Source organism: Choloepus didactylus, chromosome 6, assembly GCF_015220235.1.
Source record: "Choloepus didactylus isolate mChoDid1 chromosome 6, mChoDid1.pri, whole genome shotgun sequence".
Taxonomy (NCBI): domain Eukaryota; kingdom Metazoa; phylum Chordata; class Mammalia; order Pilosa; family Megalonychidae; genus Choloepus; species Choloepus didactylus.
The window spans coordinates 7,462,748-7,482,282 of record NC_051312.1 but is presented as its reverse complement, the minus strand read 5'-3'; the positions used below and the strand labels follow the sequence as shown (position 1 = coordinate 7,482,282).

At 50.7% G+C, this 19,535-nt stretch overlaps 1 protein-coding gene and 2 long non-coding RNA genes across 6 annotated transcripts in view; all 3 read right to left on the bottom strand.

The window, feature by feature from the left end:
* The window catches only part of CHKA (choline kinase alpha), a 59,033-nt gene extending 49,301 nt beyond the window's left edge, over positions 1–9,732 (bottom strand). For 2 of the 4 annotated variants that reach the window (XM_037842042.1, XM_037842044.1), the window contains exon 1: positions 9,250–9,726. In XM_037842042.1, coding sequence (XP_037697970.1) covers positions 9,250–9,557 — 308 coding nt within the window. In that variant the 5' untranslated portion in view covers positions 9,558–9,726. Of the gene's footprint in view, positions 1–9,249 lie in introns of all 4 variants that reach the window. The other 2 variants (XM_037842043.1, XM_037842041.1) reach the window with 2 other exon arrangements.
* On the bottom strand, positions 5,303–9,236 carry LOC119538854. The gene is made up of 3 exons (XR_005217659.1): positions 7,976–9,236; positions 7,377–7,475; positions 5,303–6,965 (listed from the first exon to the last, which is right to left on the bottom strand). It is a non-coding gene; the product is annotated as an uncharacterized LOC119538854 (long non-coding RNA).
* A 286-nt stretch (positions 9,733–10,018) lies between the features above and the next one.
* On the bottom strand, positions 10,019–11,312 carry LOC119538855. The gene is made up of 3 exons (XR_005217660.1): positions 11,215–11,312; positions 10,719–10,788; positions 10,019–10,445 (listed from the first exon to the last, which is right to left on the bottom strand). It is a non-coding gene; the product is annotated as an uncharacterized LOC119538855 (long non-coding RNA).
* Between the last annotated feature and the right edge of the window lie 8,223 nt (positions 11,313–19,535).

Sequence of the window (19,535 nt, the reverse complement as noted above, 5' to 3'; positions counted from 1 at the left end):
CAATAAACACAGCCTGTTATTATAAGGATTATCTTAAAGTAGAGGATCTAGTATTTAAATTATTTTAATCAAAAAATCAAAATGATATTTAAGCCCTTTTTAACATAACACATGTAGCCATTAGAAAGAATAAAACAGCTCGGCAGTACTAATATAAAGCAATCTCTAAGATACAGTGCTGCTTTAAGTGCAGAAAAGTGATCTACTGTAAGTAAGGGGGGGTGGGCTACACACATGGCCTTATTCTTAGCCCCTTGCACAGCTCTCAGTATTTGCTGAAGGAAATGATATATCCATATATACTAATCCGTGCACAGAACCTCTCTGGAAGAATATTTAAGAAAATAGTAACTCTGCTTACCTCTAGGAAGGGGGCTGGGGGTCAGAAGTGAGAGACTTATTTTTATGTGCCCTTTCATGTCTGAAATGTTTTTAAGTCAGCATTATTACCTATTCAAAAAATTTTAAAACAAAACAAACAAAAGTAGCCCTTGCTTTTTCACACTGTCCTCTGTCATCACTTCACAAATAAAGAGAATACTCAGGGAAGGAGCCATCTGCTGGGTGGAATTTCCTGGCTAATCAGTGCAAGAGCTCTTCATTCAGTACCATCCTCACGGCAAGACAGTTAAAGGTTAACAAAAGTATTCCTGATGAAAATCTAAGACCGCTTTGTGCTTCCCTCCACACAATTTGGCAAACATCATGTATCTGTTACTGATCTGGGCCCTTTACTGGTCTCAGGCGGTTCTTCTGATCACGAACTATCACAGGCGAGTACAGGAGAGAGGACAGACAGACTCAGATCCGTACAAATTCAAGCACATACCAGGGAAGGTGATGTTTCTAATTCTTAATTTGTTTTTTCTTATTTTCTTATTTTACACTTTCTCTTAAAAGAATATGGAATTGTTTTAGTCAATTGGGCTCTAGTTAACTGAACCTTTACTGCAATTGTCCTTCCTCTCGTCACAAAACAAGTAATGTTCTGGGTACTTTCAGGACTTTAGGCCCAGGTCTCCTCTTCAGCCCCAATTTCCTGATCTAACCCTTTAAAAGCCAAAATGTTTTTCGTTATTACATATACATAACAATAAGGACTAATTTACTTTTGGATGGTTTTCTGCCTTTTGACTTGGAGAGAGTTCCAGATTTAGCCAACTTGGTGCTTTCTCCCTCACCCGTCTTTCTCTTCACTGGTACGGTTGTCCCAGAGCCTCTCCCACAGAAGTCATCCATCTAGGATGACAGCGCACTGTGGAGACATTTACATCACCCATCGTGCTGGGCTGGAACTGCGCATACCCCAGAAAAACATGTTCTGAAATCTAATCACTCCTGTGAGTGTGAACCCATTGTAAGTAGAACCTTTTGAGGAGGCTCCTTCAGTTAAGGTGTGGCCCACCTCAATCAGGATGGGTTTTAATCCTTTTATTGGAATTTTTTGATAAGAGAATGAAATTCAGACAGACAGAGGAAGCCACAGAAGGAGCAGCCAGAAGCTGAACATCAGCAGGATCCAGAGATGCTGACAAAAGACAAACTAAGGACAAAGCCCCAAAAACCATGGTCTTCAGGGAGAAAGCATCACCTTGATGACACCTTGATTTGGACTTTCTTTTAGCCTCAAAACTGTAATTCCCATTGTTTAAGCCAAACCATTTCATGGTATTTGCTTTGAGCAGGTTAGGAAACTAAAACACCTAAACCAACAGCAAACCCACAAAACACAAAAATCTGGCAAGGTGCAAAAATCATAAACTCTTCCTAATTTGCTATTAGGTTAAAAAGTTACTCTAACATGTAGCCCTAAAGTAGAATCAATTTCCAGGAATAATGGCAGTCCCGAGATGTTCAAAGAGGGAGAAGGAACAGACACGTTCCCCCTCTCTGAAGCAAGGAAGGAAAGACCAAGTCTTCAGCTCTTTTACAAATCACAACTGCACTTCGCCTGGGAGACCAGAGGGGGCAGGGCTGCTCCCTACTGAAACACAGACAATAAAAAACAAAATATAATGGGAGAGAGCAAAAGAAGGTGGCCTCCGCCAGGCAACCGTAGAAATTACCCTTGCCCCTCCCCTTTTCTAACATGAAGCCCTTCAGGATGGACCACCAGGGCACATCTCTTATACTCCGAGGTCCCCCTCCAGCCATCAGGCGGCAGGAGCCTTACAGTCACCTTGACTCTACAGCAAACAAAGGCAGCATCATAAATCCTTCCACTACACGCCCACCTTCCCCAGAAGTGAGTACTCTCATCAGGTTTTGGCTCCAACAATGTCATCCAAGTTTGGGCGTCCTGAAAAGCTCACACAGACTGCAAATATACACCATGTATAAAATGAAGTCAAATCCCAATCAGTGATGTCACTGAAACCTCAGTCCCAAGAATAAAGCAAAATAGTCCAGCAGATGTCATTTATTCCATCCATACCAGGTAGCCCACTTTAAGACATACAACACAGGACCTCAGAGCTGGTATGGGTACACAGAGCTACTCTCGGACATGTGAACAGCACATCCAAGGCTTCACTTTGTGATAGGAAGTAATGCGGAATTTAGCTGAAGGCCCAATTTTAATTACACGCTCTAAGGTTCCTGTGCAGGAGGGAGCCTCTGGGCTGTTCTGTGCGTCTGGATCTAGAAATGGCATCAAGGATTTTATCCCACAGAAAATATTTTTTGTTAAGTTTTGGAGTAAAACCCACTTTATCAGATAGTGATTTACCATATAATAATAGTTTATTTTAGCAACACTTACTTAAATAGCATTATAAGAGAGAGAAAAACACCCACAGAAGATCAGAGAGGAGGCCACTAGAACCAGAAGCTGAAAGTAACAAGACCCAGGAACGAAAGACCACAAGCTGGCCATGTGCCTTGCTATCTGACAGAGGAACCCCAGATCCAGCAGCCTTTCTTCAGAGAAGGTATTAGTCCTCTTGATGCCTTAATTTGGACATTTTCACAGCCTTAGAATTGTAAATTTGTAAGCTAATAAATTCTCTTTGTAAAAGCCAACCCATTGGCAAGATGGTGGCATAGAGAGGAGTGGAAGTTAGTCCGTCCCCTGGAACAACTAATAAACAACCTGGAACAACTAGTAAATAATCTGGAATAACTGCTGGGGGACAACCATGACTGTCCACACAATGTACACCAACCAGGATTGGGAGAAATGCCTGAGATCGCAGCATAAAATCTGTAAGTAAAAGCTGCGGAACCAAGCCAGGAGCCCCCTCCCCCCACAGCAGGCTGAATGGCTAAACCTCGCTGTGGTAGAAAGCAGCACTCTCTGAACAAGCGAATATATGTCAGTCCAGCTCCAACTGGGGTTTTGATTAACAAATGTGGACTGCTCAATACAAGTTACAAACTCCCAACAAGCACACAAGAGGCTTTGAGTGATGACTGACCTTTAAGAACCAGAAGACTCTGCTGTCCTGGGAGGTGGAATCCAGAAGACCAGGTGTTACCTCTGGCCAATGAGTGAAACTGGGGATCCGTGAACTGGCTCTGAAAGGGGGCTTTCTGTCACTTTTTTTCTCTCAACCTGAGCAGGTCAGTGGAGAAAACCTCAGTTATTTTCAGTCTGCAGCGCTGTGACCCAGACAAGGGTGGAGATAGCAGAGTCAGAGAGACAAAGAACCTATTTAAATGCAGATGATAATTCCCTAGGGGGTGTATCTTCCCTAAGAGAAAGGAGGTGGTGCCCAGCTCTACTACCCACCTTCCATTCAGAACCAGACATAGAGCCTGGGGAAAAACAGCCAAAACAGAAACTAAGGACTAAGGGGTCCACACCTCCTTATACCAGTCATGAGCGACAGGCTGACAGGCGCCAACTGCTGGGCAGGTTAGGAAAAGCACAGAGGATAGAGGTCTCACAGGGGCTGTATGATGGAACCATGGGCAACTTATTGTACATTTGGAATCTTTGGATAATTGCACAGTATGTGAACAATCTCAATAAAATTAAATTTTAAAAAAAGCATTACAAGTGGCTTGCATCCTTTATTTATAGACTCAAAGGGTCTAAAGAGGCTAATCTGTTATATTCTACAGCATTTTAAGGGAGAAAAATCCATGCTATAGTGATATAACCGCAAAATTTTGGATTCCTGAAGGTCTTGAGGCATACTATTCCTAACATCAACTATTTACAATATTTTGAATCATCTGGATTCATTTATAGGCGAGTCAGCTCAGTGCTCAGGCAGATGATAAACCTGAGAACCTGAATGCTCCAGAGAAACCTTTAACACAAAGATGTTCACCTGCTAAATTAAGATGGAAAGTTATCTGGTCTACACATAACCACCAGTACTTTGCTGCAAGCAAAAATACCATAGAAACCGCTGAAGAACTGTCCATGAGTAACACCACATCAAGCTGCAAATCAAAGGTTTGTCCAGGACAAGGGGGACTCAGTCTCCCTGCAGCATCGGGGCATGGACCCAGAAGGAAGTTTAAGACCATCATCTACAAGACTTAAACAAAGAAAAAAAATTCACAACGTAGCAGAAAAATCATCCTTAAGCCCATAGGTTTGGGTACATGGAAAACAGAACACAACACAATACCAACATAGCTACTGAATTTAGAACAAGTGAAATAAACGTAGGTTTTTAAGAAATTTCTTCTAACCATCTAAAATTCAACTGGAAACAACTATGGCAAGTGAAAAACACACTGCAGTAAAACGATCATGTCCCTATGAAGTCATTAGGAACAAGGAATCTAAACCCCAGTTCTGTGAATCCTGACACAGGAGTGGGCATTTAAGAAAATGGGCTTAAAGTCAGAGCCAGGTTTGGTGCTAGCTCTGCTAGACAGGCTATGTAACCTTGGGCAAGATATCCAATCCCTCAAATATCATAGCAGTATCTAGCTAGCTAATAGAGGTTTTTCTGAGGCTCACATGAGCTCATGTCAGCTGTTCATTATCACCACCAGTTACAAAGCAAGGGTTAGTCTTTAAGGCTAGGCCCGCTGGAAGAAAAAAAAAGAGTAAAGCTCAATCCTCAAACCTCTAGTCCTCTAAACCAGGGTTGTTCAACTTCTGTTGACATTTGGGGCCAGATAATTCTTTGGGGGTGGAAGGGGGAGCTGTCCTGTGCAACGTAGGACCTTGAGCGGCATACCTGGCCTCCACCCACTAGATGCTGCAGGACCCTCCCACCAAGTTGTGACAAGTGTCTCCTCCAGACCCCACCAAATGGAATCCCCCCAGGTGAGAACCACTCTAGTCTTCTAATGATGCCCTGCAGTTTTTACCTCATTTCCCCTCAAAAAAAAAAAACACCAATTTATTTGCTAGCCTGATTTCCAACTCATGATCTTCCTCTACCCGAAAGAGTTTCTTCTGCCTACTTCAGTTAATGGCAATGCCTTTTGCCCAGACCCAGGCTCAAAATCATGATCTCCAACACCGTGGAATTCTCTTCATCTACCAAATCCTTCCTTCCGTTCCATTCTCATTGCTCCTGCCCAAATAGAAGTCCTTTCTCCCCTCTGCACTGCTGCAGCCTCCTCCTCTCTGCTGTCCCCCAGGCCACCCAGAAGTGGGGTGAAATGCAAATTCCAAGCCACTCTCCTTGGCATTCTGGGAACACAGCACACCTCTGTACCTACTGTTTCCACCTGAAAGGCCCTTTCACTTTTCAGAGTTCAGGAGCACTCCCACTTCTTCTGCAAGGTACTCCATCCCTTCCAACCCACACTGACCCTCCAGGTCTCACTTTTTTACTGTTTCATCATCAGCCCCTGAGCCACTGCTTTATTCAACAAAAGGAGTAGGAGGCACATTGAGATGTATAAACGTGTCACGAGAGACATGGAGATTACAATCTCACTGTGGTTGCAAAATAAGACTCACGAAAAGCTAGACCCAAGAGCTGTCTCAGGGCAGGACAAGAGTCCTTGCCAGCTATCAGAGATCACTGGGGGAGGCGAGCCTGACAAGATTTCACTGGGGAGGAAGAACAGAAAGGAGAACGGGGTCAGAGCTGGATAAGCCAAGGGACAGGGCTGAAAGCAACAGCAGCAAGACGGCGGAGAATGAAGGCAGCACATACTACCTGAGGATAAGTGGTATTGAAATAAGGCCACCCAAGGGACCAAATTTTCACAGTGAATAGTAAAAACAAAACTTAAATGAAACTACATCTTGAAAATTAAACTAAAAATTATTTTTCTTATATTTAATGACATAAAATGTAACTAAGTACCTACTAATGCTTTAAAGAATAAACTAGAGATTTTTGATATACATGTTTGCAATAAACATTTACTCCCTATCTGGCTTTTACTGCATAACTCTGGAAAACTACCTGAGAGCTTTACAGTGTTTCCAAGGGTTCTCTCCACCTTTTGATATTTAAATCACTCCATTTCTCAGGGCCCATGGTATCATCCTCATTAATTTTCTTTTCTTCTGTAAATGGGTCTCTCTGAGGAATGTGGTCAACAGATCTGAGTGAAACTTAACAGTTCTCAAATACTTCCTTCATCAAACATTTCCTTCATCAAACTTCATGAAATCTTGCATTTTTTCCAAGATCGGCAATTTTATAACTGATGGTGACTTTTATCAATCAGCCATAAGTGGTACTAACCAACACCTGACTTGCTGGACAGGAACTAAAGTTGGCGTTATGCTATGGTGTCTGAGCATAGACAAATTTTGTAAGCAGTCAGTTCATTAGTAACAATTATGTTCTGGCAACTTTTATTTTTCTCTCTGGCACTCAGAACTGGAGAGAATCAGGTAACCAAGAGTCTGACAACAAGGACCCCCATTCATCAGACACCGAGGTCAGCAAAGAGGCCAAGCCACTGTCTACAAAAACACGGCTGGTGCTTACTGCACGCCAGGCCTTCCACAGTAAGGAACAACCACGAAATGCCCTCGAAGAATTCAATCTAACAAGAGGGTCAAATACATAAATGATGTGGTGAGAGGCCTGTAATAAACAAAAGGTACATATTAAGTGTCATCAAAGAAATGTAAATGAGGAGGGGATTAATTCTGATGGAATCAAGAAGGTTCTCTATGATTTGAAGCCCTGTAAGAGAAGTCAGAATTTAAAAAGCAGACAAGAGAGGAAGGCTGCCAAGCAGAGGGCAGGAGCAAAGAAAGGCCCGGTGACTGCAAGCACAGGCCATATTAGAGAAATGCAGAATCCAGCAGAACAAGCTGGATGTTAACTGCTGCTGGTTAGGGGGAAGGAGTGATTTTTAAAACAACAGAATCACCCTAGAAGGAAAGGTTGGAATCAAAGTTTAGATCATGCAAACAAGCTTGGATTTTATTCTCCAGCCACAAAAATCATAGCAAACTTTTAAATAAAGGAGTAAGGATAATTGAGAAATACCTGGCCACAGGGTATAGAATGGATCTGAAGGGAGAACAGGCAGGCAGGACATTCACTGATGGCTGTTACGGTGTCTATACCAAGGTCAGCAGACCCATACTGGGAGACACAATGGGGGCAGGCAGAAGGTAAGGGTGCAGGAGTAGCTTGCTCCTGCATGTGTAGGAGGGGCTTCCGGGGGATGGGGGGGAAAATGTCAGAAATGATCTTGGGAAGCTTCAGCCAGGCTGCTCTTACTAACTCAGAGAGAGAAAGCAGAAGCATATTCGGGGTGAGGAGGAGCCAAAGGTTTGGGCTGGGTTGCAGTGGTGAGGTCTAATAAACCCTATAGAGGGAGACAGAGAAAAGCTGGGTCTCAAGAAACGGATCTGGAAGTGTCAGCAAATTAGGACAATCAAAGCTATAGTAAATGCAACCCTTATGGAAGTCCAACGAATTTCAACCAAGTGAATCCCTTTTCCACCCTTGAATTGCCTCTTTTGCCTTAAGCCAGGTATCAACCCCTTACCTCATTCCTAAATCACCTCCTTTCTCCTTATAAAACTCATTCAGTAACTACATTTCTACCCCCAAAAACTGTACACAAAGACAATGCAAACCATGCAATGTTATTTAAGAAGGTCCTCTGATCCAAAAGGAAAGCTGTGTCTTCCCACACTAATTCTCGGAAGAGGTGACATTCTTGATGCTTCTACGACTGCTGTGAACAAAATGCAAAGGTCCAACTGATGAGAGACACTCCCAGGAAGAGGGCCAGGGTGACGTCCCCAGACTGAATCAGGGTGTCCAAATGTTTTCCCAAGCAAGGAAGGCCTTGGTCAAGTCATTTTCCCTCTAGGAGGTTTTCATCTATTACAGACTGATGACTGAAGTCTACTCAATATGGATTAATGTTTTGAAGTTTCATTACAAAAAAAAAAAAATTACTGGACAATTCAAGGATTATCTAAGCAACTTTAGTTTTCTTTTCTGTTTCCTCCCAGCTGCCTTCTGACTCTCCCTGCTCATAAGCACATCTGAGGCCTGGGGCACAGAGGGGAAGCAAAGGGCAAACACTTCATTCTGCTGCATTAGCAGCTCTGGTAAAAAGACTGTGAGCACAGAAAAGGCATCAAATGACTAAAACTGGATTTGAGGATTATGTGTGGCATCTACTCAGCCAGTTTCTGGGCAGCCAGTTTACAGAAAATTAGCAGAAAAGACAAGGCATTTTTAAGGTCTAAACAAAAGGATGCATACCAAATGTTAACTAGCTATGCGGGTCCTCAGATTTTTCTGTTATGCCTGAATCCATATGCATTTGTAATTTTTATAATTTGAGGTCAAAAATTTTAAGCATAAAAAACGGAGGAAAAATCCTCTCTACCTTACTCTTAGTTATCTTTGGAGCCACATCTCTTAACCTCGGCTAGTAAGACCCTCCCCTCCATGAGATCGGAACCGTTTTAGTAGGGAATCCGCAAATGTTAACTCCTCCTCCACTCACAACCGACACCTCCCGAGAGATAAAAATCCAACTGTGGACTCGAACTAGAAGTCAAGGTTACCGAGTGGATTTTTCAGCCAGCCACCGGCTGCCTCCTTCATTCATTCAAGGCCGAACGCCGCCTGTGAGCCGTCCAGGGCATATTTTTAGCTGCGGTGCAAAACGTACTTTGTGACGGAGCGAGTGGTATTGTTTTCCCAGGAGAGACCCGCTTCCCCCAGGAAACCGACGGGTTTGCAAAGGAGGCCTCCGAGGGGGCGGCGCCAGGTTCGGGGGATACGGCTTCCGCTTCGCCAGGGCCGGGGGAGAGACCCGGCGGAGGGCCGCGGGCCCCGCCCCCCGCGAGTGTCACCTGACCGGGCCCGGGACCCCCCCCCCCCCACCGACCTGATGACACTGATGTGGAACTGGTCCTCGCGAAGGCCCCTCCAGGCGCCCGTCAGGAACTCCTTGCACCACAGATAGGCCTTGCGCCGCGTCCGCGCCTCGGGCTGCTCGTCGGCCGGGGGCGGGGGCGGCGGCGGCAGCGCGAGCGGGGACTGCCGGCCGCCCAGCGGCTTGGGCTCGAGGTCGCTGGCGGCGCCGCGCTGTTGCCCCACGCCGGGCGACGGGGCCGCGCTGCCGCCGCCGCAGCTCAGCAGCAGCCCGAGCGGCGAGGACTCGGCCTCGCCCCCGCTGCAGAACTTGGTCTTCATGCCGGGCGGCCGAGGAGACCGGGCGGCCGCGGCGCGAGGGGGACGCGGTTCAGCGGCCGGCCGGGCGTCCGCCTCACGGGAGCCGGGCGAGGAGGCCGCAACCGCCGGCTCCGCTGCCGGGCCGGCCGGGGGGCTGCCGAGGGAGGGAGGCGGCGGCGGCGGCGGCGGCGGCGGCGTGGGGCGCGGGGCGTCGGTTGGCGGCGGCGGCGGCGGCGGCGGCGGCGGCAGCGCGGGCTGGTCCTGCTCTCCGCGGCGCTCGCTCCTATACAGCGGCCGCACGAGGAGCGCCGGCCGCGCGTCACAGCCCGCCCTCGCGCTCGCCGCTGATTGGCCGCGCCGGAGCCGCTGCGCGCATCACAACCGCCGCCGCCCTCGCCTCGCCGCCTCCCATTGGCTGCGGCACCGCCCCCCAGCCCCGAGCACTGAGGCCGCGGGGCAGGGGGCGGAGCCAGGCGCCAGGGGGCGGGGCGTGGGGCAGACGCCCGGGGTCGAGCGGAGGCGGGGAAGGGGCAGCAGCGTGGGCGCGGGGCCAGGGCGGGCTGAACGGTGGGGGCTGGGGTGGGGGACGGTCTCCGGGTCTCTCGAGCCCCAAAGGACCCGGGGCTTGGCTTTGGGGGCTGACACTGTCCTTGGAGCCCTTGGGAACCCCAGGACCTGCGAGGCTGGGGGCCTGGCCGGGGCAGGCAGGAAGTTGGTGACTGGAGGCTGCTTCTCTTTCCGCCTGACCTTGGGGCCCGGCACCTTCCGGAGCTCCGTGGGTGTGTTTTTATAACGTTTCCCAGCTCCGGCTCAGCACTGGACGTCGTGCGTCCACGCCCCGTCCTTTCCGAAGCCGGAGGAATTAGCTCGGTTCAGGAATCAAAGGCGGAGAAGTGGCTGGTTCAAGGCCTGGCAGCGGGACAAGGCGGGGCCGGGCTGTACCAGCCGCCGCGGCCGATCCCAAGGTCTGCGCGCCTCCCGCAGCCTCAGTTTCCCTGTCCGTGGTGCTGAGGAAGCCCGAGAGGCGTGGGGCGGACGGCGGGGGCCCGGGCGGGGCATTGGTTCCGCAGCGTCTGGAACCTGGGCCAGAGCTGCGCGCCGCGGGGTTGCTGGCATTCGTGGGCGCTGCCGCCTCCCCCCGACCCCCTGCCGGAGGCAGCCGCGTGACTGTGACTAACGTACCTTTGCCCAGGTTTGCTACACACTGCCCGGTGTCCCTCATGCCTATTTGGCGTCTCCGCCTCCGTCCTTTCTAGAAATAAGTGGGGGTAAAGCTAAACATAAAAAATATAGATCCTATTTTGTGAGGCATGAGCTAGGACAAGTTCACCTGGCTTGCCAGATGCTTAGGAAATCCAGTGCCTGGTGCACAGGAAATGGCTTCTGCAGGGGGATTTCACACAAGTGTGCCGGAAACAAAAAAATCTCTTTTTAAACAGCATGTAAGCGGCTGAACTTGCTCCAAGAACAACCGTCTTCTTGAACAAAGGATAAAAATGAAAGGGGCTTTGACAGGCTGCCCAGGAGGTAGGCCCAAAAGTTGAACAGGGCCTTGGCGTTTAGGGGGAAGTCCCAGGGGCCCTAGGTGTCCCATGGGATAGTTGAAAGGCTGAGAACTGAAGGTCTCCAGTCTGGGCAGCCATTTAGATAAGGGAGCCAAGGACTTGTATAAACATACCAGCCCACAGGGAGGTGGGGCCTAGGTCCATGGCCCATCCTGGGGGCAGGCCCTTTGTCCCACTGTCCGCTGGTAATGCTGGAAATCTGGCCTGTCTGGGAGAAAGGGGTACTAGCAGTAAGGGATGGGCCTCTGTTATTTGAAATAACTCTTTCTAGTTTGCTGGTTTGGGCAATTCAAACCCACAGGCAACTTTATGGGATTGCAGTTGCCTGTGGGAGTAAGAGGTTGCTTCATTAAAGATGTTAGAAAAGCTCCCCTGGGCTTAAACCTTGAAAGAAAAGTGGAATGAGGGATGGGCTACCTGTGGGGTTGGAGAGGCTGAAAGCGGGGAGGGGAGTACAATGTGAAACTGCTCCAAGCTTTATTCCTTTAAGGATCATGGGTCCTGTGGTTTTAAGAGGGGTAATCTATATCATTCAGTTAGAATGTAACTGTACTCCTAGCCTTTGGGGACATGAAAACTAGGCAGTGCAGGCTATTTCCCCACCTCTGCCTTACCTTTTCCTTCAGTAGTCATAGTTCTCACCCATTCAGCAGAGGATAGTTCTTAGGCATTTAGGGGAACTCCTGGTTTACTGAATGGGGTGATTTGTTTATTTGTTGCAACCAGATGGTTAGCGCGTTCAGGGAAAGCCAGTGTCTCGGCATATAGGGTGACTTTTAAGGATGTGACTTAGGGTCCATCAGTTGTGTGTTTGGGAGGGGCTGGCCCTCGTGGTGCATTCTCACGTGCTGACATCTCCCCACCCTTAGCATTCACAGGCCCGCCTCCCTCGGCCCACCAGGGAAGTGGCATGAAGCAGAATATCGGCCAAAGCGCCTTCTCTGACCTGAGATGCCACAAACCTCCCTGTAATTGTCATAACAACTGGGAAGCTGAGTTCTGTCATCTCCATTGAACAGAGAAGGAAACAGGCTCAGAGAGGTTAGGTAACTCACCTGAGACCACACAGCTGCCGAATGAGCCAGGCTGAACCTAGGCAGCTTGGCCACAGAGCTTTCCCTGTACCACCTCCTACGTCCTCATGGCCCTGCCCTCCACTCTCTGGCCTGGGAAGAGAATCTGATTGGTCCAACTTGGCCTTGAGAGTCCTGTCCTGAGGCTGTGGCCAGCCTGGGAATTGGTGCCCTGAGTCAGGTGCCCAGGCCTGGGCCAATCAGCTGGGGCCAGGTCGCTGGAACCAGACACGGCTCCTTGAGCTGGGGGTGGGACAAGGGCCTTCGAAAGTATGGCTGTGGCAGGAATTCTGAGGTGACGTCCAGCTCCTCTGATACACTGTATCATGTGAGTATACGACACATAGGCATAAACCCATATTAATATATTTAACAAAACACATGGGACTTCAGTGACCAGAGCCAAAGACTTCTAACCCCTGGTCCCACTCAGGTGGGGATCTCCAGGGCCCTCCGACCGCTCTGCCCAGTGTACCCTCGTTGCCAGCCTCCCTCCCTCCTGTGCAAGTTGCCAGCTGGTCGCCAGACTCCCTCTTCTGCCACCATCTGACCTGGAGCACAGCCAGAAGACTGCAGCTCCCACCAGCCCTGCCACACATAGGCCCCCCACTTCCGAGAAGGCCCCGCATGCAAATCTGTTGTGCCACAAGTGTGCTCTGGGGACACTGACCCTCTGTCCTGCTTTGGATGTATTATGTCCCCCAAAACGTCATGTTCTTTGGTGCAATCTTGTGGGGCCAGACGTATTAGTGTTGATTAGGTTGCAACCTTTTTGATTGTTTCCATGGAGATGTGTCCCACCCAACTGTGTGTGACACCTTTGATTAAATGTTTCCATGGAAATGTGGCCCCACCCATTCAGCATGGGTCTTAATTAAATCACTGCAGTCCTATATAAGAGCTCAGACAGAAGGAGCTTGGTGCTGTAGTCAAGAGAGACATTTTGAAGACGGCCATTGAAAGTAGACTTGCTACTCCAGAGTTTGCCTGAAAGAAACTAAGAGAACACCCCCAGATGCCTTGAGAGAAATGTCCTGGGAGAAAGCCATTTTGAAACACAACCTGGGAGCAAAGGAAGAAGATGCCAGCCACCTGCCTTCCCAGACAACAAAGGCGTTCCAGACGCCATTGGCCATCCTTCAGTGAAGGTACCCTATTGTTGACACCTTAGCTTGGACACCTTTATAGCCTTAAGACTGTAACTTTGTAACCAAACGAACCCCCTTTATAAAAGCCAATCCATTTCTGGTATTTTGCATAATGGCAGCATTGGCAAACCGGAATACCCTCCCTTCTCCTGAGCCTGTGTCACAAGGTGGGCAGGAGCACTGGCTCTGGAGTCCGGCAGGCTGGGTTTGCATCTCCCTCCACCACTGACTTGGTGTTTGCCTCCGGCCATGTCATTTACCTTCTTGGAGGCAGCTTTCCTTGTCTGTAAAACTGGGGACATTGCCCATCCCCCCCAAGGGAGGCTGTGAGGATTAGTGATAAGTGTTTCACAAAGTGCCTAGCTACATGCACACACTTACACTTCTCACTGCTGCACACAGTGCCTGTGGGAGGCAGCGGTTACATCTGTTATTTCTCTTTTCCACAGGTGTAGAGACAGGGTCCTGCCGAGGCTGAAGCATCCCCAGGTCTCCTAGCCCCTCTGGCGCCCCTTTGTGTGTGGACACCAAGCTCCCCCCGCCCCCCCTACAGTCAAGCTTGGCTCCCAGTGGCACATCCTTGGCTTAGCCAGTCAGGACCCACTCGGGCACTGGGATGGTCAATTCCGCCCCAGACCACCTGGGCAGAGACTGGGGGAGCTTGGCTTATAGCAAGTACCAAAATAATCAGTTTGGATTGAAAAGTCAAACTGATTCTCTTCATAGTTGTGGGGGTGACGGCGCCCAGTGGCATGTGAGTAGGGCTGTGAAAGGCTGGGAAGGCATTCACCGGGCAGCTGGAATCATATGTGAGGATGTAAGGAAAGCAAGGCCTGGCACACTGCAGGTGTCCAGGAAAAGTGCCTGGAAGATAGATCGGGAGTATAAATACATTCATAATCCTCATCCCGGAACTTGCTCTCAAGAAAATAAAGCACCCGAAGCAGAAAGCCCCATACCTAGAACTGCCTATTGCTATGTCAGCTGTAATTGGAGAAAGCTGGAAATAACCTAAATATTTGACCAGCTCCTGCACTGGCCAATAAAGGAAGTGGGTCCACGTATTGGCATGTTAGAAATTAAACACAACCGGGTTGAAGGTAGTGGAGACACGCCAAATGTTGGTTTTCCACCCGTTTCTCCAGTGTGTTCAATGTGCCAGGCTTGGTGTTGGGCAGTGCTGAGCAGGGGGGAGAACAGATCAGCCAATCTCCTGCTCCAGTCTCTGGAACACGCCCCAGGCCATCCTCACCCTCTTCTCTCACCCTTCTTTGTTTATTGTCTGTCTTCCCACCAGACTGTCCTCCAGGAAGCAGGGACCTTGTTTGTCTGGTTCTCTCTCCCCAGTTCCCAGGGCAGGCCTGATGTTTGAGACACTCAGAAATATTTACTGAATGAAATAATGAAATCCTGGCTCCAGCCCCGGCTAACCGCATGACTTGGGACTGAGCTCAGTGTTCTCAACTGTAAAATGGGGATTAGAATCCCCATTGCAACAGGGTGGTCGTGGGGCTTGAATGAGAGGAGGCAGGCAAGGCAGGTGCATCGGAAGCACCCCGGATTGTGGTGGACAGTGCGCTGCGAGCTGTAGCTTCTCTGCCAGGGTTGGCAGTCAGCGATGAGCAGGGCACATGCTGGCGGGGTCCAATAAGAAAATGCAGAGTGGTGTGTCCCCAAAAAGTTAATTTCTAAACACAAGCGGACTGGGCTTGGAGAGAAATTGGCACCATTGCTGGAGAGAGATTGTTTCAATTCCAAAGCTTTCTTTAATGTTGTGAATATTTTCTTCAGGGACAATTTTTTTTTTTAATTCCCGAAGCTCTGGGACTGAGGCTGAATTCCGAGAGGGGCCACAGAGGATGTGGGTGAAGGGCCTGGGGAGGGATGGCAGGGAGATGGGGAGGGCCCTATCCAAACTGAGCCTTCCTGGGGGCCGCTTCTGTTTCCTGGCAGAGGGGCCTGCCAGGGGGGTTCCCCGGGCCAAGGGCAGAGCAAGGGCCTCCCCCAGCCACACCAGCCCCTGGGGACCCTGACCCAGGGCTCCAGCCTCTGAATCCAGGGGCCTCATCCTTCCACACCAAAAGCATCCTTGGCCCAAGAAACACCTTGGGTCTATGTGACTCAGGGTTGGGGTGGGGGCTGGAGGAGCAGAGCCTTTGCAGGGTCCCCCACCCCCAAGCTGCACCCAGGACCAGGTGCCCCCTCTCCAGTTCTGAGCCTTGAAATATTGATGTGAGCAGAGAAGCCAGCAGCTGACATCCTACATGTGAGGTTGGGTTACCACCCAGCCAGCAGAGTGCAACGGAGCTGGGCCCCTTCACTGAGTGCCTCAGTTTGGTCCCCGCCCAGGATGCTCTGTCAGTAAGAGACTCGCAAGCCTGGCAGGTTCTCGGAGGTCTCTGAACCCAAGTGTGGTCTTCAGCATCCATCTGGGTGCCAAACCTTCTCCTATATGCCCAGCCTCAGCACCCACAGCAGGGGTGAGGGAGACCTTGACAAGGCACCCACCTCTCTAAGCCATATTCTCTTCATCACCCCTACCTCCAAGGGTGATGAGGTGATTAATTGAAACCAAGTCAGGGCCCCACCAAGGGAAGTCGCCCCTTCCACTTAGTGTTAGCTGGGTTTCCAGTTGCTGCAGAGACTCATCCGAAGGCGGTGGGGGAGCAAAGCCCACAGAAGCTCCAGCCACTCATGAGGGACAGCCCGGAGGTCCAACGGGGCCTGGAACCTTTTCCATTCTTTGAGGTTCCTGGCACTTTGAAAAATGAAGAAATGCCTCAACAGGGCTATCAAACTGGGGCATATCTGAAACACTTACATTGAACAAATCAGTGCTTTGACAGGGGTGCAGAAGTCCCATAGATGATAAGTTTGCTATTCACAAATTATCAGCAAGATTAATAAAACATAATTACTAGAATGCCATAAGCCATGTGGCGTGAAGAACATCATTCAAGCTTGACGGGCATCTCTGTGCCCATCTGATTATATGGCTTTAGAGATGACACAGGCTCCCGGGCATAGAAGTCAGCTCACAGGCCCGGCCTGGGGCCCCTGTGGGATCCCTGGGCACTTATGATCCATCCACTAGAGGTGATCCCTTGAGCCCCCACGGGTGCATTTCCTGTGACCCCATGGCTCTGTTTTAAGTCAGACCATCCCAAACTCACTTTCAAAATTTCAGAAAATCTGTCCTGTGGTTTAGTGCCCTAAGCTTGCATGCATTACTTTCGGTAACAAACAATAATTGTAATTTTTAAGAAGATATCTGGTTATAAAAGACACCACACCATGGGGAAGAGATTTCTGGGCTGTGCATTGGGAGACCTGGGTGGGGACCCAGCACCCTGCTCAGCCCCCTCTCTCCTCAGTAATCCCTGGGCCCTGCAGGCTGGACTCAAGCCCCTGGCCTTGGCTGGCTGTCCCTTCTGCAGGGGACAGCCAACAGGACCCCAGGACCCCTGGCACAGCATAGGTGGGTAGGCTGAGGTCAGGGGCCTGGCAGGAGTCAGGGGCTCTACTGGGCCTGTCCTCCCTCCCCACTCTCCTGGCCCAGGCTCTGGCCCCTGCCACACGTGACCTCTAAGGGCCCCCAGCTTTGTTCCCACTCCCTGTTAGTGACTGACATCAAAGCCACCCAGGGGCCAGAGGGGCCCACTGGCGACCCTCTTGGTGACCTGGGCTGTTACCACAGCTTCTTAGAGGGCCATTTAAGAGGACAGAGGGCAGTGCTGAGGCGGCTGGGGGCGGGAGGAGTGGGGGAGACACGGGAAGGCGACCTTGGGCAATCTGCTGAGTCCCAGACAGCTGGTGCCAGACACTGTCCCGAGCCCCAGGGACTGGGTCAAATTCCAAGGCCGGAGGCCACCCCGGGCAAAGAAACTGGTTCGACCAGATTCCAGTGGCTGCCCAGGTGGGGGTGGGGGCGGCAGGTGCGGGGCGGCTGGGGGAGGGGCCCTCACCCTGGAGGGGTGGGGGCGGGGGTGGGTGCCCCAGGCCCCTGATGTCCCTCTGCAGCAGGGCCTCTTGGGAGCCAAGAGGGGCAAGAGTGTGTGTATGTGTGTGTGGGGGGGTGGACCCTCAGCTGGCGGCGAGGAGAAGTGAAGGCCACCCCCAGCCTCTGGGCCTCCCTGCTCTCCAAGTTCCCCCGCTTTAGGTCTGGATGGGGGGAATAATCGCCCCCCAAGATGTTCAGGGCTAATAGTGAGCTTTGCCTTTTTTCCTTCTCCCCAGTTTCCAAGTTGACATAACCTGATGGGGAGTTGCGTTCGCAAGTCGAGGTGGTGGTGCCAGCTGGGCGGGGAAGGGGCCTGGAGCAGCTGGTGATGGGGGCAAAGGTCGCTGGGACGTGCCCCAGGGGCCTCCCCGGGGGCTGCACTCACGGGTCCCATGGGCCCCGAGACACTCCCCCCCCCCGCCCCCGCCCCATCCTTTTCCTCCTGCAGGTGCCTGGCTCACTGCAGGCGCTCAGTGAACATTTCCAGGGATGCATGCATCAGTGAATGAATGAACTGAAGGTTCGGGAGCTGGCACAGAGGAGCTGTTTGACCTTGGGCACGTGTCATTCTCTCTGTGCCTCTCTCCCTCACTTGTAAAATGGGAACAGTATTAGTTCCCAGCTCACGTGGCTGTCAGAAGGATTAAATGAGATGGTAATGTGTGGCACACAGCAAGTTCCCCCTAAGTGCATTAAAAAAGAAAAAGCACTTCACCCCTGGCTTGCTCTCTGGGACCTCAGTGTCCACCTGCATGACCCAGGCAACTCCTGGCCTCTTTTGATCTTGACACTCTCACCTGCACCCTCTTTTCTACCCTCAACCTCTGTCACCCGTGCCCACCAGCAGGCCCTGTGCTTTCTCACTGCCAGAAATAGCACCAGCCGGGAAAGTTGGGGCCCACTTTGGGTCCACCAGCCCCTATCCTTTGAACTTACCATCACCTCTAGGACTCTCCCTGGCTAGAATTTTCCAACCCTTTCCACACCTCCATTCGCTGGCCTTACCACTTTCTCCCCTCTGGCCTTCACTTCTCCTCACCCCCAGTTGAGGGTCCACCCCCCTACCCCACCCCCACCCCCGCACACTGAGTACTTCCACTAGCTGGGCACATGTCTCCTTCCTGGGCACCCAGGAAGATGACATTTCCCAGCCCCTCTGCAATGGGCTTGTGTTGCTGGATTTGGCTCAACCGCCTCTGTGAATTTGCCCTTTGCCCAGCCAAGCCACCGCCCTAGTTCTAACCCTGTCTTGCTTGGAACATGGACTTGTGAGCCACGTGATTTCTCCCTCCTGGGGGCCTCGCTGCCCTATTTTCTTCCCTTGTCTCCTACCAGAGGTGGAGGACCCAAGGGGAGACGCTGGGGCTGAATGGCTGGTTCCAAGGAGCCCACGTCCCTGAATCACCATGTGGAAGGCCCCTGCCTCCACCTGACTGGATTAATACATAAACCAAAGTCATATGTGTCAGGGCTGAGATTAAGTAGCTGGTGGCCTCCCCCACTGTTCCCCTCCCGTGGTCACTTTGGAAGCTGCACGGTGAAGATGGCAGCATCACAGGATGGTGGGAGCCCCACCGCCTCACCACGCAGAGGGGTGATGCTGGCCCAGAACACCTGCCAGGATCTTGTGCAAGACGGAAGCCAACCTTTGTGGCCTCGAGCTGCTGAGATCTGGGGGCTGTTTGTCACAGCAGTCAGCCTATCCTAACACAGCACGCTCTTTCTCCATTGTTTTCACCTGGCAAACATCAACCCCGGATGAATCTGTGCTGGTTTGTATCTATTATGTCCCCCAGAAAAAGCCACATTCTTTAATGCAGTCTTGTGGGGGCAGACGTATTTGTTTTTGATTAGGTTGGAACCTTCCGATTGAGTGTTTCCATGGAGATGTGACCCACCCAACTGTGAGTGACACCTTTGATTAGGATGTGACCTCTTGATTGAATGTTTCCTTGGAAATGTGGCTCCACCCATTCAGGGTGGGTTTTGATTAGTTCCCTGGAGTCCTATAAAAAGAGCTCACAAGCAGAAAGATCTCAGAGCAACTGAGAGTGACATCTTGAAGAAGGGCTGCAGCTAAGAGAGGACAAAACGCCCCAAGAGCAACATTTGAAGAACGCCATTTTGAAATGCAACCTGGGAGCAAGCAGATGCCAGCCACGTGCCTTCCCAGCTAACAGGTTTTCCAGACACCCGTGGCCTTTCTCCAGTGA